Source organism: Salmo trutta, chromosome 27, assembly GCF_901001165.1.
Source record: "Salmo trutta chromosome 27, fSalTru1.1, whole genome shotgun sequence".
NCBI lineage: Eukaryota > Metazoa > Chordata > Actinopteri > Salmoniformes > Salmonidae > Salmo > Salmo trutta.
This window is the reverse complement of record NC_042983.1, coordinates 30,910,660-30,931,620: the sequence shown is the minus strand read 5'-3', so window position 1 is coordinate 30,931,620 and position 20,961 is coordinate 30,910,660. Positions and strand designations below refer to the sequence as shown.

The 20,961-nt window shown below is 41.2% G+C and overlaps 1 protein-coding gene across 2 annotated transcripts; it reads right to left on the bottom strand.

Annotated features, from left to right (window-relative positions):
• Positions 1–2,011: 2,011 nt before the first annotated feature.
• LOC115164892 (serine/threonine kinase-like domain-containing protein STKLD1) lies at positions 2,012–9,392 on the bottom strand. Of its 2 annotated transcripts, XM_029717790.1 has the most exons (19): positions 9,233–9,392; positions 8,937–9,023; positions 8,789–8,833; positions 8,503–8,577; positions 8,171–8,275; positions 7,989–8,059; positions 7,761–7,876; positions 7,544–7,659; positions 6,794–6,927; positions 5,781–5,911; positions 5,517–5,594; positions 4,954–5,070; positions 4,697–4,837; positions 4,253–4,381; positions 4,005–4,133; positions 3,365–3,493; positions 3,154–3,291; positions 2,989–3,068; positions 2,012–2,253 (listed from the first exon to the last, which is right to left on the bottom strand). In XM_029717790.1, exons 1-19 carry the CDS (start codon positions 9,245–9,247, stop codon positions 2,176–2,178), a joined length of 1,914 nt encoding a protein of 637 aa, XP_029573650.1. In that variant the 5' UTR covers positions 9,248–9,392; the 3' UTR covers positions 2,012–2,175. The 2 variants fall into 2 exon arrangements, with proteins under 2 accessions (XP_029573650.1, XP_029573651.1); XM_029717791.1 differs by lacking the exon at positions 8,503–8,577.
• Positions 9,393–20,961: the final 11,569 nt, after the last annotated feature.

The following is a 20,961-nucleotide window of genomic DNA, read 5'->3' as shown; positions in this document are numbered from 1 at the left end:
TGACAGTGCATGTCAGAGCAAAAGCCATGAGGTCAAAGGAATTGTCCATTGAGCTCCAAAACAGGATTGTGTCGAGGCACAGATCCAGGGTAGGGTGCCAAAAAATGTCTGCAGCATGGAAGGTCCCCAAGAACACAGTGGCCTCCATCATTCTTAAATGGAAGAAGTTTGGAACCACCAAGACTCTTCCTAGAGCTGGCCGCCCGGCCAAACTGAGCAATCGGGGGAGAAGGGCCTTGGTCAGGGAGCTGACCAAGAACCCGATGGTCACTCTGACAGAGCTCCAGAGTTCCTCTGTGGAGATGGGAGAACCTTCCAGAAGGACAATCATCTCTGCAACACTCCACCAATCAGGCCTTTATGGTAGAGTGGCTAGACGGAAGCCACTCCTCAGTAAAAGGCACATGACAGTCCGCTTGGAGTTTGCCAAAAGGCACCTAAAGGACTCTCAGAGCATGAGAAACAAGATTCTCTGGTCTGATGAAACAAAGATTGAACTCTTTGGCCTGAATGCCAATTGTCACGTCTGGAGGAAACCTGGCACCATTCCTACAGTGAAGCATGTTGGTGGCAGCATCATGCTGTGGGGATGTTTTTCAGCTGCAGTGACTGGGAGACTAGTCAGGATCGAGGGAAAGATGAACGGAGCAAAGGACAGAGAGATCCTTGATGAAAACCTGGTCCAGAGCTCTCTGGACCTCAGACTGGGGCGAAGGTTCACATTCCAACAGGACAACGACCTTAAGCACACAGCCAAGACAATGCAGGAGAGGCTTCAAGACAAGTCTCTGAATGTCCTTGAGTGGCCCAGCCAGAGCTCGGACTTGAGCCCAATCTAACATCTCTGGAGAGACCTGAAAATAGCTGTGCAGCAATGCTCCCCATCCAACCTGACAGAGTTTGCGAGGATCTGCAGAGATGAAATGGGAGAAACGCCCCAAATACAGACTTGAGGCTATCGCTGCCAAAGGTGCTTCAACAAAGTACTCAGTAAAAGGTCTGGATACTTATGTAAATGTAATATACGTTTTTATAAATTTGCAAACATTGCTAAAAACCTGTTTTTTCTTTGTCATTATGGGGTATTGTGTATAGATTGAGGGAGAAAAAAACAATAATCAAGTTTAGAATAAGGCTGTAACATAACAATGTGGAAAAAGTCAAGGAGTCTGAATACTTTCCGATTGCACTTTGCAGAAGTTGCCGCTGGAGACTGCAAATACAGAAGAACATAATTACAAAATAAACATGATACATACAGGCCTATGCAATGGTGTAAAGTACTTAAGTAAAAATACTTTAAAGTACTACTTAAGTCGTTTTTTGGGTCTCTACTTTACTATTTATATTTTGACCACTTTTATATCACTACATTCCTAAAGAAAAGAATGCACTTTTTACTCAATACATTTTCCCTTACAACCAAAAGTGCATATTACATTGTAATGCTTAGCAGGTCAGGAAAATGGTCCAATTCACACACTTATCAAGAGAACATTTCTGGTCATCCGTACCGCCTCTGATCTGGTGGACTCACTAAACAAATGCTTTGTTCGTACATCTTGTCTGTATTTTTTTTGTGTGACCCTGGCTATCCTTAAATAAAAAACAAAAAAATTGTGCCATCTGTTTTGCTCAATATAATGAATTAGAAATGTATACTTTTACTTAAGTATATTCTAGAAATTACATTTACTTTTGATAGTTAAGTATATTTTAAACCAAATACATTTATACTTTTAGTATTTTACTGGGTGACTTTTACTTGAGTTATTTTCTATGTAAGGTATCCTTATGTTTACTCAAGTTTGACAATGAGTACTTTTTCCCACCACTGGGCCTATGTGTCTCTATACTGTAAGATCTTCAACTGGTACAGTATGTAATAACATTGGCTAATGTAATAACATTTAATCATTTTAATAATGTAATAATGTTTTTAATTTTATAGGATAATGTGACAGCTAAATCACCTAGATAAGGCAATAAAACAGTTGAACAGATAAGGTGATATGTTTTTCTGGGTAAGTTTAATAACCAACAGCTTACTCTTTGGACATGTAGGCCTATACAGTATAGCAACTAGTACAGCTGATAATAAAAACAAACAACTGAAATAACCACCATTTTGACTGTCACTATAGCAATCCATGAAACACAACGTGACACTTTGAATTATGTTGAGCTTGTCATGTTGACTCTTCCAAAGCTTGTTGTGCTGTGGAGGGCATGTTTTGCCAATTGAGCTATCTCCTGTGGGATCAGAGAGAGGTTGTTCAGAGGTTTAGCTGATCAATTACCTGGAGAGCGCTGACCTATACAATAAAGCAATAAGAATCAGACGTGTAGTAGACTTACATCTGAGCCCCCCCCAAAAACGTAACTTTTGTTATATTTAATCAATAAGGCACGAGAGAGTGTGGTATACAGCCTATATACCGCGGTTAAGGGCTGTTCTTATGCACAACGGAACATGAAGTGGCCATATACCACAAACCCCTGTGGTGCCTTATTGCTATTACAAACTGGTTACCAACGTCATTTTTTTTTTTAAAGTTATATTTTGTCATACCCGTGGTATAAGGTCTTACATACCATGGCTGTCAGCCAATCAGCATTCAGGGCTTGAACCACCCAGTATATAATTAAGCAATGAAGCCCGAGGGGGTGTGGTATATGGCCAATATACCACGGCTAAGGGCTGTTCTTAAGCATGACGCAACACAGAGTGCCTGGATACAGCCATTAGCCGTAGTATATTGGCCATATACCACAAACCCCCGAGGTGCCGTATTGCTATTATAAACTGCTTACCAACGTAATTAAAAACAGTAAAAAGTTATATTTTGTTATACCCATGGTATAAGGTCTTACATACCATGGCTTTCAGCTGATCACCATTCAGGACTCGTACCACCCAGATTATAAATACCTTAAAATCAATCTTAGTCTACATTAACTGCATTTTAGGCACAGTCAATGACTTACCTTATTTGATGAAAACTCCCTCTCAATCTGCTCCAAGACATCTGGTATCTTCTCAGCAACTAACTCGGGTATAACATCACCTGGGAAAACAGTCACATACAGGGGCTATGATTTTCTGAAGGGAAAATTATAGCACTACATTCAAGGTGAGGAGTGTACACTAACCATAACGGGCCATAGCACTGAGGAGGCTACAAAAGTTCCCTACGATCTCTGGGTTGTCATGGTGTTCGAGTTCTGCTTCCTTGACAATAACTAATCCACTTCCTCCATTGGGGGTGAGAAGCCTGAAAGCAGCCAACTCTAAAAGGAATAGAGGAACAGGGACAGTTCTCATATGTTCTGATATAAAGTTTCAATGTTTATGTTGACTCACCTGAGCTTTTGACAAGACTGTCCAGAGCAAGGAAAGCATACTTCACCACATAGCTATGCTTTAAATGTGCTTGGAGTGCGTGCATCAACAGAAGGGTAGAATCCTCAATGTCCTGGTCTTCAGATAAACCTATCAGTGGAGAATCCGCCAATCAATCAATCGATCAATCTGGTGATGAATCAATCATTTGGGTGTGCTGGTGTGCAAAGACAAGCTGTGGAAACTACATTTCTGACAAATTTGTATAATTTGACTTAGGGTGTTTTCACATACAAAATGTAGTACCCTGGTTCGGTACCCTGGTTCGGTTTCCTGGAGCATTTGTGAGAATTCTACAGAACATGTTTTGCTTTCACAATATCTGAAAATAACAGTTTCAGGGTGCAATCAGCAAGAAGCACATTCTACATGATGCTAGCGAGCTAGCTTATTTACAACGGGCAAAAAAAAAAATGCAACTCACATTACCGTGTCACAATACCTGGTACTCGGGTCCTGGATCTTGGACCCGCTACTCAAGCAGGTCCAGGATTTGTTTAAGCCAGGGTTCGTTTGCATTTCACACATGCTTTATAGCATGGATCTGGGCCATAAGGGGATATGTGAAAGCGCCCTTAATATTCTGAAGGTCTTAGCCTACCTTGTCGGGTCAGGGACGACAGGGCTGCACACACAGACTCCATCACTGTGCTGTCCTGCATGTGTGCCTCTGCTGCCACACACACAGCCTCCACAGCATCTTTCAAAGGTACAACTCCAAGGCAAAGTCCTGGAAAAGCACAATATGCTGTTCACACATACAACACTTTGGCTGGTGGTAGAGCTCATGTCGTGTGCAAATTATCAAGAAATTGCAGATCATTCCATTTACACAACGACAGCTCTCACTTTGTGCCAGTACGCTCCATAAGCATTTGCAACAGGACACGACAATGTCACAATCCTCTGGAAACTTCCTCAGTGTGTTCAGCACCTCTCTGATACCGTCCAGGTCCAGCACTTCTCTGGCTGCCTGCTCTGATGAAAGGGAGGCATGTCAGTAATAATATAGAGAGGGGCTTGCCAGTGCTGAAGTACCCTCAACAATAGGCTTAGCACCCCCATTTGCACTAGCCTGGGTACCAGACTGTTTAGCTAATATTTCACTCATAGTACTCTGTGACATATGCCAAATTCATGTTTAGCATGACAAGGAGTGGACAGGAGTGGAATGATAGCTAAACAGACTGTGCACCCCCACGTAAAGAATGTATTAGCACACTGTGCATTTGGGAAAATCCAGGTAACCTGAATCTAAAATGGTAGATGGCCTATTATTAAAGTATTACTGACCATCCCCGGAGATACAGAAGAGAAGCTGAAAGGCATGAGAGAGCAGTGGTGCTTTCTCAGGGTGAATGTGCACGGCGTTCAGGACACAGGTGATCACTTCCTTGGTAAGCAGACAGGAGCCATCCCCAGCTTGGCCCAGCACTTCAAGGGTATTGCAGAGAGATGATAACCTTGTTGTCTATACAACCAAACCTAATACCAACATGGCAGAGGAATCTAACCCACATTCATGCAACCCACCCCAAGTGTTCACCTACCTGCAATTAAACGCTGGTGTAGGACCTGGCAACCATTTTGCTGAACACCTGCACAGTCCATGTGACTTTGCATGGCAGTGGTGACGGCTATAACAACGTCAGTTACCCTGTAGAATACTACCATAACAATTTAAAGTTAAACTAGAGGGCATGTTTTTCTAGAGGAACATTTGTAATATCTTGGTCCTAGATCTGATTGTTTGGCATGACAAGGACCATGAGTTACCTATTTTTATTTTTTATTTAACCTTTATTTAACTTGGCAAGTCAGCGAAGAACAAATTCTTATTTACAATGACGGCCCCCCCAGGCCAAACACAGACAATGCTGGGCCAATTGTGCTCTCCCTATGAGACTCCCAATCATGTGCGGATGTGATACAGCCTGGAATCAAACCAGGGACTGTAGTGACGCCTTTTGCACTGATATGCAGTGCCTTAGACCACTGCGCCACTCGGGAGCCCAACCTATATAGCACAAACAGATCTGGGACCAGGCTAGATTTGTATGATAAGAATTTTAAAGATCATATCACCCATAATGAGCAAATTAAACAGCCTTACCGTTCCTTTCCTCAGACAGCAGGTATGACAGAGCTGACATCTGGACAGATTCCACATCTCTGTAGGTCTGCATGAACTCTGCAAATTACAATTGACCACTATTCGTCAGAACACAACTGCAAACTCTTAAGGACAAGTAGGCTATAGTTATTAACCTCTGCAGTAATTTGGACACGTATTTTCATTCGCACAGTATTGTACAAAAACATACACAATTTTAATAAAACTATTAGGGAACGGAGGACAGTAAAAGGAAGTACCGACCGAGCACACCGTCAAAGCCTTGGTGGAATGGCAGCCCATGGACACCAGGGGGCAGTGTTTTCTTCATGGTGTGTAAAGGGGAGCCACACAAAAGCAGACACTGCTTCACCAGATCCTCATTCACCAGTTCCCTTTATTGGAGAGATAATCTCAGTTGACCCAGAACTAGAATCTTGTGTAGTTTTGTCAGATGGTACCATTTATGTTTACGTAGTCTGTTCACGAGACATTAGTGAAGGGATAGCATAACACTAGTTCATCCTATCCCCCTGTATCTATAACTAAAGTTCAAGTTTAATTTATATTGCCATTAATAAGTACAATACATACATTGAAATGTCTCTGATGAGAGCTCAACCAGACTTCAACCTTGGAATGTCTCTGTGGTGAGAGCTCAACCAGACTTCAACCTTGGAATGTCACTGTGGTGAGAGCTCAACCAGACTTCAACCTTGGAATGTCACTGTGGTGAGAGCTCAACCAGACTTCAACCTTGGAATGTCACTGTGGTGAGAGCTCAACCAGACTTCAACCTTGGAATGTCACTGTGGTGAGAGCTCAACCAGACTTCAACCTTGGAATGTCACTGTAGTGAGAGCTCAACCAGACTTCAACCTTTGAATGTCTCTGTGGTGAGAGCTCAACCAGACTTCAACCTTGGAATGTCTCTGTGGTGAGAGCTCAACCAGACTTCAACCTTGGAATGTCTCTGTGATGAGAGCTCAACCAGACTTCAACCTTGGAATGTCTCTGTGATAAGAGCTCAACCAGATTTTAACCAAACTGTGACAGCTGACAGATACTCGACCCTTCATTGCATGAAGGGCCGAGTATCTGCGGGTTTTCGCTCCACCCTTGTACTTGATTGATGAATTAAGGTCACTAATTATTAAGGAACTCCCCTCGGCTGGTTATAGAAGTCTTAATTGAATGGCAAAAAACAAACCCGCAGACACTCAGCCCTTAGTGGAATAAGCTTGACACCCCTGGTCAAGGGCGACTACATTGCTCACCACACGCTGGTCCTGGTCTTTGGGTTGCGGTCCAACATCATAGTGAGGACTTGGTGGAGGCCCTTGAGGACGATGACGTCCAGTGATGTCTGGTCTTCTCTGATCCTCAGCAGCTGAGAGATAGATCCCTCTGGCTGTGGATGGGAGATCAGGGTCTTATTCATTAGTCCACACTGGAGCAAAATGTTTTGCAACGGAAAACAAGGATTTTTTCGGGGGGGGGACTGGTGCCTAGTGACTACAACCGTCAGTAGTGTTTCTCAAACCTCTCTTCCAGTAGCCTCAGCCTTCCCACTTCTTTGATCCATTTCAGCACACCTTATTCAACTAGTCAAAGCAGGTGTGCTAGTAGGGGAAGTTGAGGAAGTTGCACAACTGAATGCATTCAACCGAAATGTGTCTTCCGCATTTAACCCAACCCCCAACCCCTGAATCAGAGAGGTGCGGGGGGCTGCCTAAATTGACGTCACCGGCGCCTGGGGAGCAGTTGTTGTGTCGGTTAACTGCCTTGCTCAAAGGCAGAAAGGCCAATTTTTCCACCTTGCCAGCTCGGGGATCCAAACAAGCAACTTTACGGTTACTATGCTCTAATCGCTAGGCTACTTACCGCCCCTGATAGTACTGGACTAGATTAAATGATTTACAGTACATAGGTGGGATACTCGAGGAGAGCGATTTGGGAAATGCTGATCTACAAATCAATCCTACCTCTATGGTAAATGAGGAGTAACTAGTAAGTGATAGACGTACATCAAGCATGTGACAGGTCAGCATGTCGAGAAGGACACACCCCAGGGACCAAATGTCGGACTTCTCAGGCATCTGATGATGGGTCAGGCTCTCTGGAGCCATCCATCGTTTGGCACCTATAGAGATACAGTAAATAGCAAACAAAGTCAACTGTACTGTTATTAATTACTACATAATTCAATTTAATAAAAAAAGTAAAGAAATATTCTATACATACAGGCCTTTACTCTTTTCTGTAACTTTACTCTATCTCCTGTGATGGAGGCAGTTCCAAAATCAAATATGACAAACTTGGCCTCTTTTGTCATCAGAATATTTGATGGCTTCAAATTCCTACAGAGAAATTGTACTCTGAAATTATAATTTTTAGAAACCATAGGCTATTCATTCACGCAAACTATACAGGCTTGCCTGGCAATACATTTCAATGTGAGAGGCAGGTTACCTGTGAGCAATACTCCGTTTGTGCAAGTAGGCCAAAGCATCCACCATTTGTCCCAAAAATGTCTTGATGACCTGGTTGGAAAACAACACTCATTGCCCTCAATGTTAAGGGGTTGATAACATACAGTACGTGTTAATACTTGTTCAACTAGTGATGGAAAAATCTATTGAGTTGTTGATGACCTTTTTGTTGATCTTCTTTTCCTCCTGTCTGTGATAAGTGACCACAGTGGACAGGGTGGTCATGTATGGGCAGTCCATTACCATTGAAAGAAAGACAGAAGATACCTGAGAAGGCAAAATTATTTAATGAGACTGACATTCATGATTTTACATTTATAAATGTTCATTTTAGTCATTTAGCAGACACTCTTATCCATTTTTCAACTAGTCAGCTCTGGGATTCAAACCAGCAACCTTTCAGTTACTGGCCCAACACTCTTAACCGCTAGTCTACCTGCTGCCCTATGTGTGATATACAGAACATATACTTCATCTGTAAATAACAAACTTACACTTTCATCCCAAAAAATGAATAACTTCTTATACGTGACAATGTTGGGATGTCTCACATTCAGCAGACAATGAGCCTGATGGAAAGAACACATGACTTTGATGGACAGCGACAGTGTGTACCAAAATGTTAACTGATAGGCCTATCAGATGGAATAGCCAGATTGTGACATGTGGATCAAGTAGCTGACATATACTAGGCTTACTACTGTACTATTACACGGTAGATTATTAAGTAACTTTGCATAGTATCAATACTAGTTTTGTGAGAGGTCTACAGGATCTCACCTCCTGGTATGCTTGGTTGGCTCTGCCTTCATCGAAACACTCAACCTGTGGCGGACATAATTATATCAGCATGTCAGCATCTATTCTAAAAAGAACCAATGCAAATCCTTATCAAATGTGTGCCCACTACACTACAGTATAACGTTACCTTCTTTAGTGTAAACTCCAGATTTGACGTTCTTTCCTTCACAAATATAACTGTCCCAAAGCATCCGGGGCACATTGCATCCAAAATCTTAAAAACAATGTTTACTTTACATGTTACAGTAATGCAAATGAGCGAGTGAATAAATAAACAAAAACATAAGCTACTAATTATGCTGTAACAAATGGGCACGTTTTAATGTAACCATTGCAGGCCCCTTGACATTACGTCTGTCAGAAAACTACATTGAGGTTAATTGTTGAGGCAGAAACTTGAACCATGAAAATATACATATTTACCATATAATCGTCCATGGTGCAGTGTGTTCAAGATGTAGAAATCTGTGCGCTGCTTTGACAGCAGTGTTCGGTGTTGTGTTTCGAATATGTGCATAGAAACAAGGCTGTGACGGTTATGAGGGGATTGCATATGCGCATGCTCAATTGCGCACACGCGTATTCAGATATGAATCAATGTAACGTCTCAGCCTGGGACACAATGCAACTCCACAATTATGTTTAACCGTTCAGGATACATCACATTCAGTTTAGCCTCTGCCACAGACTTTCAGCTCATCTTCAGAAATGTTAATGTTGCCATTATGTTGGTAACAATTTTTAAAAAACGTGAGCGAAGGTTGGCAGCGAGGCTATAGGTTGAGATAAAATTAACGTACGGCGGTAGTCATGTGATTGTGACCTGCCGGCTGCGAGCGTGTGATTGGTTGCAGGCACACACTGTTCATTGTAAGTATTTTGAGTACAATTTGAGTTGGTGGCTGTGTGGACTTGGAGACGGAAGAAGGCAGCGTGATGGCCGACACGTTGGTGGTTTACCCAGTACATTTCTGGAATATATAAAGTTTGCTACTCTCTTTATTGTATAGCCTTTTACAGGTAGTCAGCACTGCTATTATCTTTTTTTTGTGGTGTGCACCATGTCTTTTACTGGACTTGGAGACTGCCAATAAAGGTAATTCTTGTGTATGATATATTGGGTATTTAAAAAATATATATATCTAAGGGCTGGCCATGCATGGCACACCACCTTAGTTCCACTTTTTTCATATTTATTCCTGTATGTGTGCGTTAGACTTGCTGCCGCAGGTGGCGCAGATGACGGCAGGTAGCCTAGGCGTTAAGAGCGTTGAGCAAGTCACTGAAAGGCAGACTGCTCACCCGGACTGAGTGATTCATTTAGGTTAGAAAAACACTTCAGGCCACTCTTGAACATCTTAAAGGAACCTTGAATGAACCTTGTTGTTACATTTTCACATGTAGTTCTACACTGGGGAAAAAATGAAGAGACCACTGCAAAATGATCAGTTTCTCTGGTTTTACTATTACGATCCTCCACCAAATTTCACAGTGGGTGCGAGACGCTGTGGCTTGTAGGCCTCCCCAGGTCTCGCACTCACTGTGAAATTTGGTAGAGGATCAGTGATGATCTGGGGGTACTTCAGCAAGGCTGGAATCAGGCAGATTTGTCTTTGTGAAGGACGCATAAATCAAGCCACGTACAAGGTTGTCCTGGAAGAAAACTTGCTTCCTTCTGCTCTTACAATGTTCCCCAACTCTGAGGATGTTTTTCCCAGCAGGACAATGCTCCATGCCACACAGCCAGGTCAATCAAGGTGTGGATGGAGGACCACCAGATCAAGACCTTGTCATGGCCAGCCCAATCTCCAGACCTGAACCCCATTGAAAACCTCTGTAATTTGATCAAGAGGAAGGTGGATGGTCACAACCCATCAAACAAAGACGATCTGCTTGATTTTTTTGGCGCCAGGAGTGACATAAAGTTACCCAACATCAATGTGAAAGACTGGTGGAGAGCATGCCAAGACGCATGAAAGTTGTGATTGAAAATCAGGGTTATTCCACCAAATATTGATTTCTGAACTCTTCCTACTTTAAGTTAAAACATTAGTATTGTGTTGTTTAAAAATGAATATGAACATATTTTCTTTGCATTATTTGAGGTCTGACAACACTGCATCTTTTTTGTTATTTTGACCAGTTGTCATTTTCTGCAAATAAATGCTCTAAATGACAATATTTTTATTTGGAATTTGGGAGAAATGTTGTCAGTAGTTTATAGATTAAAACAAACATTTGAATTTTACCCAAACACATGCCTATAAATAGTAAAACCAGAGAAACTGATAATTTTGCAGTGGTCTCTTAATTTTTTTTCCAGAGCTGTATATCTAAATTATGGGTTCAACAATGTGTTCTTCTAAAACCATATGGGTTCTTGCAATAAAAAAATGCCTTTAATGGTTTTTCTTATTGAACAGACCCCAATAGTTGGTGGGGTTCTTGGAGGAACCCAACTGAAACTATTGAATTTGAAAAAGAACTAGGCTAGTCAGTTCTTAAATTCTTTTTTACAATGACCACTTACTGGGGAACAGTGGGTTAACTGCCTTGTTCAGGGGCAGAACAACAGATTTTTACCTTGTCAGGGATTTGATGGCAACCTTTCGGTTACTGGCCCAACACTCTAACCACTAGTCTACCTGCCACCCCGAATCTACAGTGCCTTCAGAAAGTATTCATACCCCTTGACTTATTCCACATTTTGTGTTACAGCCTGAATTCAAAATATATTAATATACTTATTTTCTACACACAATACCCCATAATAACAAAGTGAAAACATGTTTTTATAAATTGTAGCTAATTTATTGAAAATGACAAACGTAAATATCTAATTTACATAAGTATTCACACCCCTGAGTCAATACATTTTAGAATCATCTTAGGCAGCAATTACAGCTGTGTCTTTCTGTGTAGGTCTCTAAGAGCGTTGTACACCTGAATTGTACAATATTGCACATTATTCTTAGAAAATTATGCATGCTCTGTCAAGTTGGTTGTTGATCATTGCTAGACAGCCATTTCCAAGTCTTGCCATAGATTTTCAAGCATATTTAAGTCAAAACTGTAACTAGGCAACTCAGGTATATTCAAAGTCATCTTGGTAAGCTAGGTATTTGATCCGGGATTTGGCCTTGTGTTTTAGGTTATTGTCCTGCTGAAAGATGAATTTGTCACAAAAATTATAACATCATTATACACAGTGTATTCAAAGTATTCAGACCCCTTGACTTTTTCCACATTTTGTTATGTTACAACCTTATTCTAAAATGGATGACAGTTTTTTTCCCCATAATGACAAACCAAAAACAGGTTTTTAGAAATTTTTGCAAACGTATTACAAATAAAAAACAGAAATATGAAATGTACATAAGTATTCTGACCCTTTACTCAGGACTTTTTATTTTACTAGTCAGTTAAGATCAAATTCTTATTTACAATGACGGCCTACCCCGGCCAAACCCAGACGACGCTGGGCCAATTGTGCACCACCCTATGGGACTCCCAATCACAGCCAGATTTGATTCAGCCTGGATTCAAACCAGGTGTCACCTGTACTGAGATAGATGCGCCACTCGGGAGCCCAAACAACACAACATTTTCAGTCACCTCCTTGTCTGAAGGACAAGTGGATAAACCGGTACATTTTTTATTTTACTTTTATTTAACTAGGCAAGTCAGTTAAGAACCCATTTTTCTTTACAATGACAGCCTAGGAACAGTGGGTTAACTGCCTTGTTCAGGGGCAGAATGACAGATTTTCACCTTGTCAGCTCGGGGATTCAATCTAGCAACCTTTCGGTTACTGGCCCAATGCTCTAACCACTAGGCTACCTGCCACCCCCTTAATGTCAAGCCCTGTATGGTTTTTTTCAAGTTTCATGGAATGTAGGCCTATGTTGGCTGCTACTGTAGGCTGAATGATATAACAGCTATTTCCATGTTAAAATGTTATGGGATGCATTTTCTCCATTGTGTTTGATGGTAGGCCACTCTGGTAGGCCTACATTAGGATCAAATAGCCACAGTAGCCTACTTGGCCACAGTTAAAACTGTAACTTAAAGCGGGTACAGCCTCAGTGTTCACATTAAATGCGTGCTGGAAGTTGCACAGGATTTTCACAACGTTCAAGTTTGTGCTCAGCAGATGTGAAAATAGCTCAGTGCCCCCCAAAAAATGTTGGGAACATTGGTCATAATGTATGTTTTTCACAAACATCCTTTCTGAATGTAAAAGTAATCCAAGAAGTAATCCTCTGTAATCTGATTACAATATTTTTAGCTGGTAAAGTATTATTTATTTTATTATTATTATTATTAATCAGATTTGCTAAGCAGGAGTCAGTCAGTACTGACTTAAATAGATTGTTTAAAAAAATTTAACTGAGCTACATTCTGCATCAAAAGTTCTGAAGATGGTGCTGTAGAATGGTTTAGAAGGTGAGAATCTAAAGCCAGTAACAACAGATCATCACGGCATCAGTTCTGAAGATGGTGCTGTAGAACGGTTTAGAAGGTGAGAATCTAAAGCCAGTAACAACAGATCGTCATGGCATCAGTTCTGAAGATGGTGCTGTAGAACGGTTTAGAAGGTGAGAATCTAAAGCCAGTAACAACAGATCGTCATGGCATCAGTTCTGAAGATGGTGCTGTAGAACGGTTTAGAAGGTGAGAATCTAAAGCCAGTAACAACAGATCATCATGGCATCAGTTCTGAAGATGGTGCTTTAGAACGGTTTAGAAGGTGAGAATCTAAAGCCAGTAACAACAGATCGTCATGGCATCAGTTCTGAAGATGGTGCTGTAGAACGGTTTAGAAGGTGAGAATCTAAAGCCAGTAACAACAGATCGTCATGGCATCAGTTCTGAAGATGGTGCTTTAGAACGGTTTAGAAGGTGAGAATCTAAAGCCAGTAACAACAGATCGTCATGGCATCAGTTCTGAAGATGGTGCTGTAGAACGGTTTAGAAGGTGAGAATCTAAAGCCAGTAACAACAGATCATCATGGCATCAGTTCTGAAGATGGTGCTGTAGAACGGTTTAGAAGGTGAGAATCTAAAGCCAGTAACAACAGATCATCATTTCCAAATAAGTAAAGAAGAGTGAATAAGTCTTCCAACTTTTCATTCTTCTTCATCCTTCTGATGAATGTGTTAAAAGTATGTGTTTGTGTGATGGAATTCGACACACACACACACACACACACACACACACACACACACACACACACACACAGGGATGTAGAGGCCCACAGTACGCACTGTGTCATTTCAGTTACCTGTCCATTTCTCTAAGTGCACTCAAAGCACCAAACATTAACTTCCATGTCAAAAGACCATATAATACAGTCGACCCCCACATGAAGAAACACATCTACATTTGTCTACATGAAAAAGTGAATTAAATCAACCCTTTCACCAATCCCACTAGATAGTACATAAGATATTGTCTGCATCTGAAATTGCACCCTATTCTCTAAATGGTGCACTACTGTAAAGTAGGGGATATGGTGCACCATTTAGGGGATAGGGAGCCATTTCAAACGCTGTCTAAAACCTTTATGAACACATTAGATTAGAAGGCACGTAATAAGAAGTGAAGACACAGTAAATATGATTTGTAGTTCTCTCATGATTTCTTGTATGATTATAGTGGTGGAAAAACCCAGTGAGCTTTCAGATTAGTTCTCTTCCATAAAAAATAACAAATTACCAAAAATAAGTCATGTTTTTTCTTCTTCCAAAAAGCCAGTCCTTTAAGATATAGACCTGAAGAGTTTTGCTTTCTGTTAAGACTGTAAACTTCAAAACCTTCTTCAAATGTTTTTTTGGAAGGGTTTGCGGTTGTTTTGCTTAAGATACAGTAAATGTTAAGAACACCATATCTTGCCTTGCAAAAAACTAAAACTAAGTAATGTTTTTTGTTTGTTTTACTTTTCCGCTGGCGATTGCGAGACATAACTTCGGATGAGGTTGGATGACAGACACAGTGCTAATAATTACCCATAATGCTACTCAGGGGGTCACATGACCCTCCTTGGAATGTTAAGGCTACCCCATGGCAGCGACAGACAGGCAGACAGACAGACAGACAACACCTCGCCTGGACCTGAAATCCATAGAACCCATAGAATTAGAAGGAATTGTTTTCATTTCTTATTCTAGTTCTACTTTGTTGAAGACCTTTGGCAGCGATTACAGCCTCTTCTTGGGTATGACGCTACAAGCTTGGCACACCTGTATTTGAGGAGTTTCTCCCATTCTTCTCTGCAGATCCTCTCAACCTCTGTCAGGTTGGATGGGGAACATCGCTGCACAGCTATTTTCAAGTCTCTCCAGAGATGTTTGATCAGGTTCAAGTCTGGGCTCTGGCTGGACCACTCAAGAACATTCAGAGACTTGTTCCGAACCCTTCGACCTCATGGTTTGGTTTTTGCTCTGACAGGCGCTGGTAACTATGGGACCTTATATAGACAGGTGTGTGCCTTCTATTTATTTTTATTAAACCTTTATTTATCTAGGCAAGTCAGTTAAGAACAAATTCTTATTTACAATGACGGCCTACCCCAGCCAAACCCGGCCTTTCCAAATCATGTCCAATCAATTGAATGTATCACAGGTGGACTCCAATCAAGTTGTAGAAACATCTCAAGGATGATCAATGGAAACAGGATGCACCTGATCTCAATTTCTAGACTCATAGCAAAGGGTCTAAATACTTATGTAAATGAGGTATATCTGTTTTTTATTTGTAATGATTTTGCAAACATTTAAAAACTCTTTTTGCTTTGTCATTATGGGGTATTATGTGTAGATTGATGAGGGGGAAAAAGTAATTTAATCCCTTTTAGAATAAGGCTGTAACGTTACAAAATGTGGAAAAGGGGAAGGGGTCTGAATACTTTCCGAATGCACATTTTGTATTATTATATATATTTTTCGGATTATTATTATTATTTTTATATATATATATAAATATTTTATTAATGAATTTTCGGTTTTACAAACATACAGATAATGACAGAAAACAATACATTGAGAATACCCACTTACCTGAAAAAAATAAAAATAAGGAATTGGCACCTTGCTTCATTGATATTTGACCTACTGTACAGCATAAGGACTATGCTCGGCATTAAAAATAATTACTGTGGTTCAGGGTTGGTTGCAGGTTGTGTGTTGTATCTTTCACATGATGATGGGAAACACACGATAAAGGGCTGCCATATCCTAACAAATGTACAGTTGAAGTCGGAAGTTTACATACTTAGGTTGGAGTCATTAAAACTTGTTTTTCAACCACTCCACAAATTTCTTGTTAACAAACTATAGTTTTGGCAAGTCGGTTAGGACATCTACTTTGTGCATAACACAAGAAATTTTTCCAACAATTGTTTACAGACAGATTATTTCACTTATAATTGACTGTATCACAATTCCAGTGGGTCAGAATTTTACATACACTTAGTTGACTGTGCCTTTAAACAGCTTGAAAAATTCCAGAAAATTATGTCATGGCTTTAGAAGCTTCTGATAGGCTAATTGACATAATTTTAGTCAATTGGAAGTGTGCCTGTGGATGTATTTCAAGGCCTACCTTCAAACTCAGTGCCTCTTGCTTGACATTGTGGGAAAATCAAAAGAAATCAGCCAAGACCTCAGAAAAAAATTGTAGACCTCCACAAGTCTGGTTCATCCTTGGGAGCAATTTCCAAACGCCTGAAGGTACCACGTTCATCTGTACAAGCAATCGTACCCAAGTATAAACACCATGGGACCACGCAGCCGTCATACCGCTCAGGAAGAAGACTTGTTCTGTCTCCTGGAGATCAAATCAAATTTTATTTGTCACATACACATGGTTAGCAGATGTTAATGCGAGTGTAGCGAAATGCTTGTGCTTCTAGTTCCGACAATGCAACTAGATGAACGCACTTTGGTGCGAAAAGTGCAAATCAATCCCAGAACAACAGCAAAGGACCTTGTGAAGATGCTGGAGGAAACATGTATGAAAGTATATATATCCACAGTAAAACGAGTCCTATATCAACATAACCTGAAAGGCTGCCCAGCAAGGAAGAAGCCACTGCTCCAAAACCGCCATAAAAAGCATGACTACGGTTTGCAACTGCACATAGAGACAAAGATCGTACTTTTTGGAGAAATGTCCTCTGGTCTGATCAAACAAAAATAGAACTGTGTGGCCATAATGACCATCGGTATGTTTGGAGGAAAAAAGGGGAGGCTTGCAAGCCAAAGAACAGCATTCCCACCGTGAAGCACGGGAGTGGCAGCATCATGTTGTGGGGGTGCTTTGCTGCAGGAGGGACTGGTGCACTTCACAAAATAGATGACATCATGAGGAAGGATTATGTGGATATATTGAAGCAACATCTCAAGACATCAGTCAGGAAGTTAAAGCTTGGTCACAAATGGGTCTTCCGAATGGACATTGACACCAAGTATTTTTTTTTTTTTCCAAAGTTGTGGCAAAATGGCTTAAGGAACACAAAGTAAAAATATTGGAGTGGCTATCACAAAGCCCTGACCTCAATCCCATAGAACATTTGTGGGCAGAACTGAAAAAGCCTGTGCGAGCAAGGAGGCCTAAAAACCTCACTCAGTTACACCAGCTCTGTCAGGAGGAATGGGCCAAAATTCACCCAACCTATTGTGGGAAGCTTGTGGAAGGCTACCCGAAACATTTGACCCAAGTTAAACAATTTAAAAGCAATGCTACCAAATACTAATTGAATTTAAATGTATTTGGCTGAGGTGTATGTAAACATCTGACTTCAACTGTATTATATCTGCCAGAGATATCATGTTGAATCCTTTCTATATGTAGCAAGCTGGGGATTTCAGCTAACCAGGTTTTAAAAACAGGTACTGTCTCCTTATTACAAAGGCTTAAAATGTTTATTTTTGCAATAACCATGCCATATTGTACAGTCTTCTGTTCCCAGTTGGTTAAAGTTGTTAGATGATGTGGTCTGCCTAAAACTGCAGTGTCCAGGGCTGGTTTGATGTTAAACCTGTATACACGTGAGAAACACTTAAAAATATCCTGTCAGAGTGTGTGCAGTTTGGGGCATGACCAGAAGAGGTGACCCAGGGTACCCTCTGCAGATGTGCATGTAGGGCATATCGGAGAGACCGAGGGGTAGAACGAGTGTAATTTGGTACAGGAATATTGTAGTCTGTGAATCACTAAATCGGTGTCGGAAGTTTATCGAGCACAAGTGAATATCTCGAAGGCAACCAGCCCAACAGTCATCAGTAATCTCCATACCAAGGTCTTCCTTCCAGGTCTACTTCAAATGTTGTGTGCATACAGAGTAATATGCTGTAAAGTGATCTACAAATCTGGAGATCAAACTCTTGGAGCCAGGGGCGAGGTTCATGAAAATATACAATTCGCTGGCTGGTGTAATTGCCTCAATGTGGTATATTTAAGCAAAAGTAGTTTCTTATCTAAAGATATCGGAAGAAGTTAGATGCGGGAGATCGTACATTTCCCTCAACTGTGTGAATGTGGCAAAAAATGTTATTGATGTAAAGGTCTGCAATAGTAATAATGCCCTTTCTCTTCCAGCATAAAAAATTGTTAGTGAGGGGGGGAAAGCATGGTTATGGCAAATAGGTGTACAGACAGCAGTCTCCGGGAGACCAAATATTTTCCTTATTTGATACCTAATATTTTATCCATTTTTTGCATAAAGTTATTGCCAGGAATACATGTAGGGGATTTAGCTGATGAAAAGAGAAGTGCTGGAAGAGAGGTGTTCTGTATATCTTGTTCAGTAGCGAGCCATGAAGGGGTGAAGGGATCCACCACACCAGAGTATGCATCCTGCCAATAAACCAGTGCTCTAGCATTTGCTGCCCAATAATAATGCTGAACATTTGGCAGACTCAGGCCCCTTAATTCTTTGGGCTTGATTTTGTTTTTTAGAGATACGGTGTACTTTGCATCCCCACACAAAAGGCAAGATAATAGAATCCAAGGATTTGAAAAAAGCTTTACTTAAAAAATATAGGCAGATTTTGAAAGAGATAAAAGAATCTAGGGAGTGTAACCATTTTAATAGCATTAACACGGCCTATCATAGATAGAGGCAACACTCTCCAGATCTCAATGTTGCGCTTCAACTTCCCTATCATGTCGAGGTAGTTCAATTTATAAATCAATTTAGGGTCCTTAGGGATGACAACCCCTAAATATTTAATTTTGTCTCCTGTGACTTTAAAATGAATAATTTTAAGGAACTCTGGGTTTAAGAGGCATAAAATCACTTTTATCCCAGTTTATGGTGTACCCATAGAGTTCTCCAAATGATTCGATGAGCCCCGACAGCGGTGGAAGTGACTCTTTGGGGCGTGAGACAAACAAGATGCTATCATCCGCATAGAGCGAGATGCTGTGATCAACCTTGCCTATGTTTAGCGGAGCAATGGCAGAATGGATTCTGATACTGATAGCCAGGGGTTCCATAGCAACGGCGAATAGCAACGGACTCAAGGGGCATCCCTGGTGGCAGGAACGTTGAAGTGAAAACGGAGGTGATTTATTGTAATTAGTGAGAACTGAAGCCATCGGGCACGCATATAGTACTTCAACCCAAGAGACAAAACTCTCGCCCAGACCAAACTCATTTAAAAGTATTGCAACTTTAGAATCTTTGTCATGTTTGGAATACATGATATTCATCAGTCGCCTAACGTTGGAAAATGAAAATCTGCCTGCGATAAAACCAGTTTGGTCATGATGAATTATAGTCGAAATGCATTTATTTAGTCTGTTCGCGAGTATTTTAGTAAAAACCTTGAGATCGCATCCGAGGAGGGCAATAGGACGATATGAAGATGGATCTGTTTCATCTTTATCTTTCTTTAATATTAGGGAGATATTAGCGGAGTATAAAGATTCTGGGAGCCTGCGAGTTTCAATAGAGTGTTTAAACATTCTCAACATAAGAGGAGTAACCTTTTCTGAATAAGCTTTGTAAAACTCGATACCAAAGCCGTCAGGGCCAGCCGCTTTTCCATTAGGGAAGGAACATTTTTATTTATTTATTTCACCATTATTTAACCAGGTAGGCTAGTTGAGAACAAGTTCTCATTTACAACTGCGACCTGGCCAAGATAAAGCAAAGCAGTGTGACACAAACAACAACACGGAGTTACACATGGAATAAACAAACACGCAGTCAATAATACATTAGAAAAAGTCTATATACAGTGTGTGCAAATGAGGTAGGATAAGGGAGGTAAGGCAATAAATAGGCCACAGTGGCGAAATAATTACAATATAGCAATTAAACACTGGAGTGATAGATGTGCAGAAGATGAGTGTGCAGGTAGAGATGATGGGATGCAAAGGAACAAAATAAATAAAATAAATAACAGTATGGGGGATGAGGTAGTTGGATGGGCTATTTATAGATGGGCTATGTACAGGTGCAGTGATCTGTGAGCTGCTCTGACAGCTGGTGCTTAAAGTTAGTGAGGGAGATATGAGTCTCCAGCTTCAGTGATTTTTGCAGTTCATTGCAGTCATTGGCCGCAGAGAACTGAAAGGAAAGGCGGCCAAAGGAGGAATTGGCTTTGGGGGTGACCAGTGAGATATACCTGCTGGAGCGCGTGCTACGGGTGGGTGCTGCTAAGGTGACCAGTAAGCTGAGATAAGGCGGGGCTTTACCTAGCAAAGACTTATAGATGACCTGGAGCCAGTGGGTTTGGCGACAAATATGAAGCGAGGGCCAGCCAATGAGAGCATACAGGTCGCAGTGCTGGGTAGTATATGGGGCTTTGGTGACAAAACGGACGGCACTGTGATAGACTGTATCCAATTTGCTGAGTAGAGTGTTGGAGGCTATTTTGTAAATGACATTGCCGAAATCAAGGATCGGTAGGATAGTCAGTTTTACGAGGGTATGTTTGGCAGCATGAGTGAATTATGCTTTTGTAACAGTTTCGCTTCAGTCCCTCTCCTCGCCCCTACCTGGGCTCGAACCAGGGACCCTCTGCACACATCGACAACAGCCACCCTCGAAGCATCGTTACCCATCGCACCACAAAAGCCACGGCCCTTGCAAAGCAAGGGGAACAACTACTACAGGTCACAGAGTGAGTGACGTCACCCG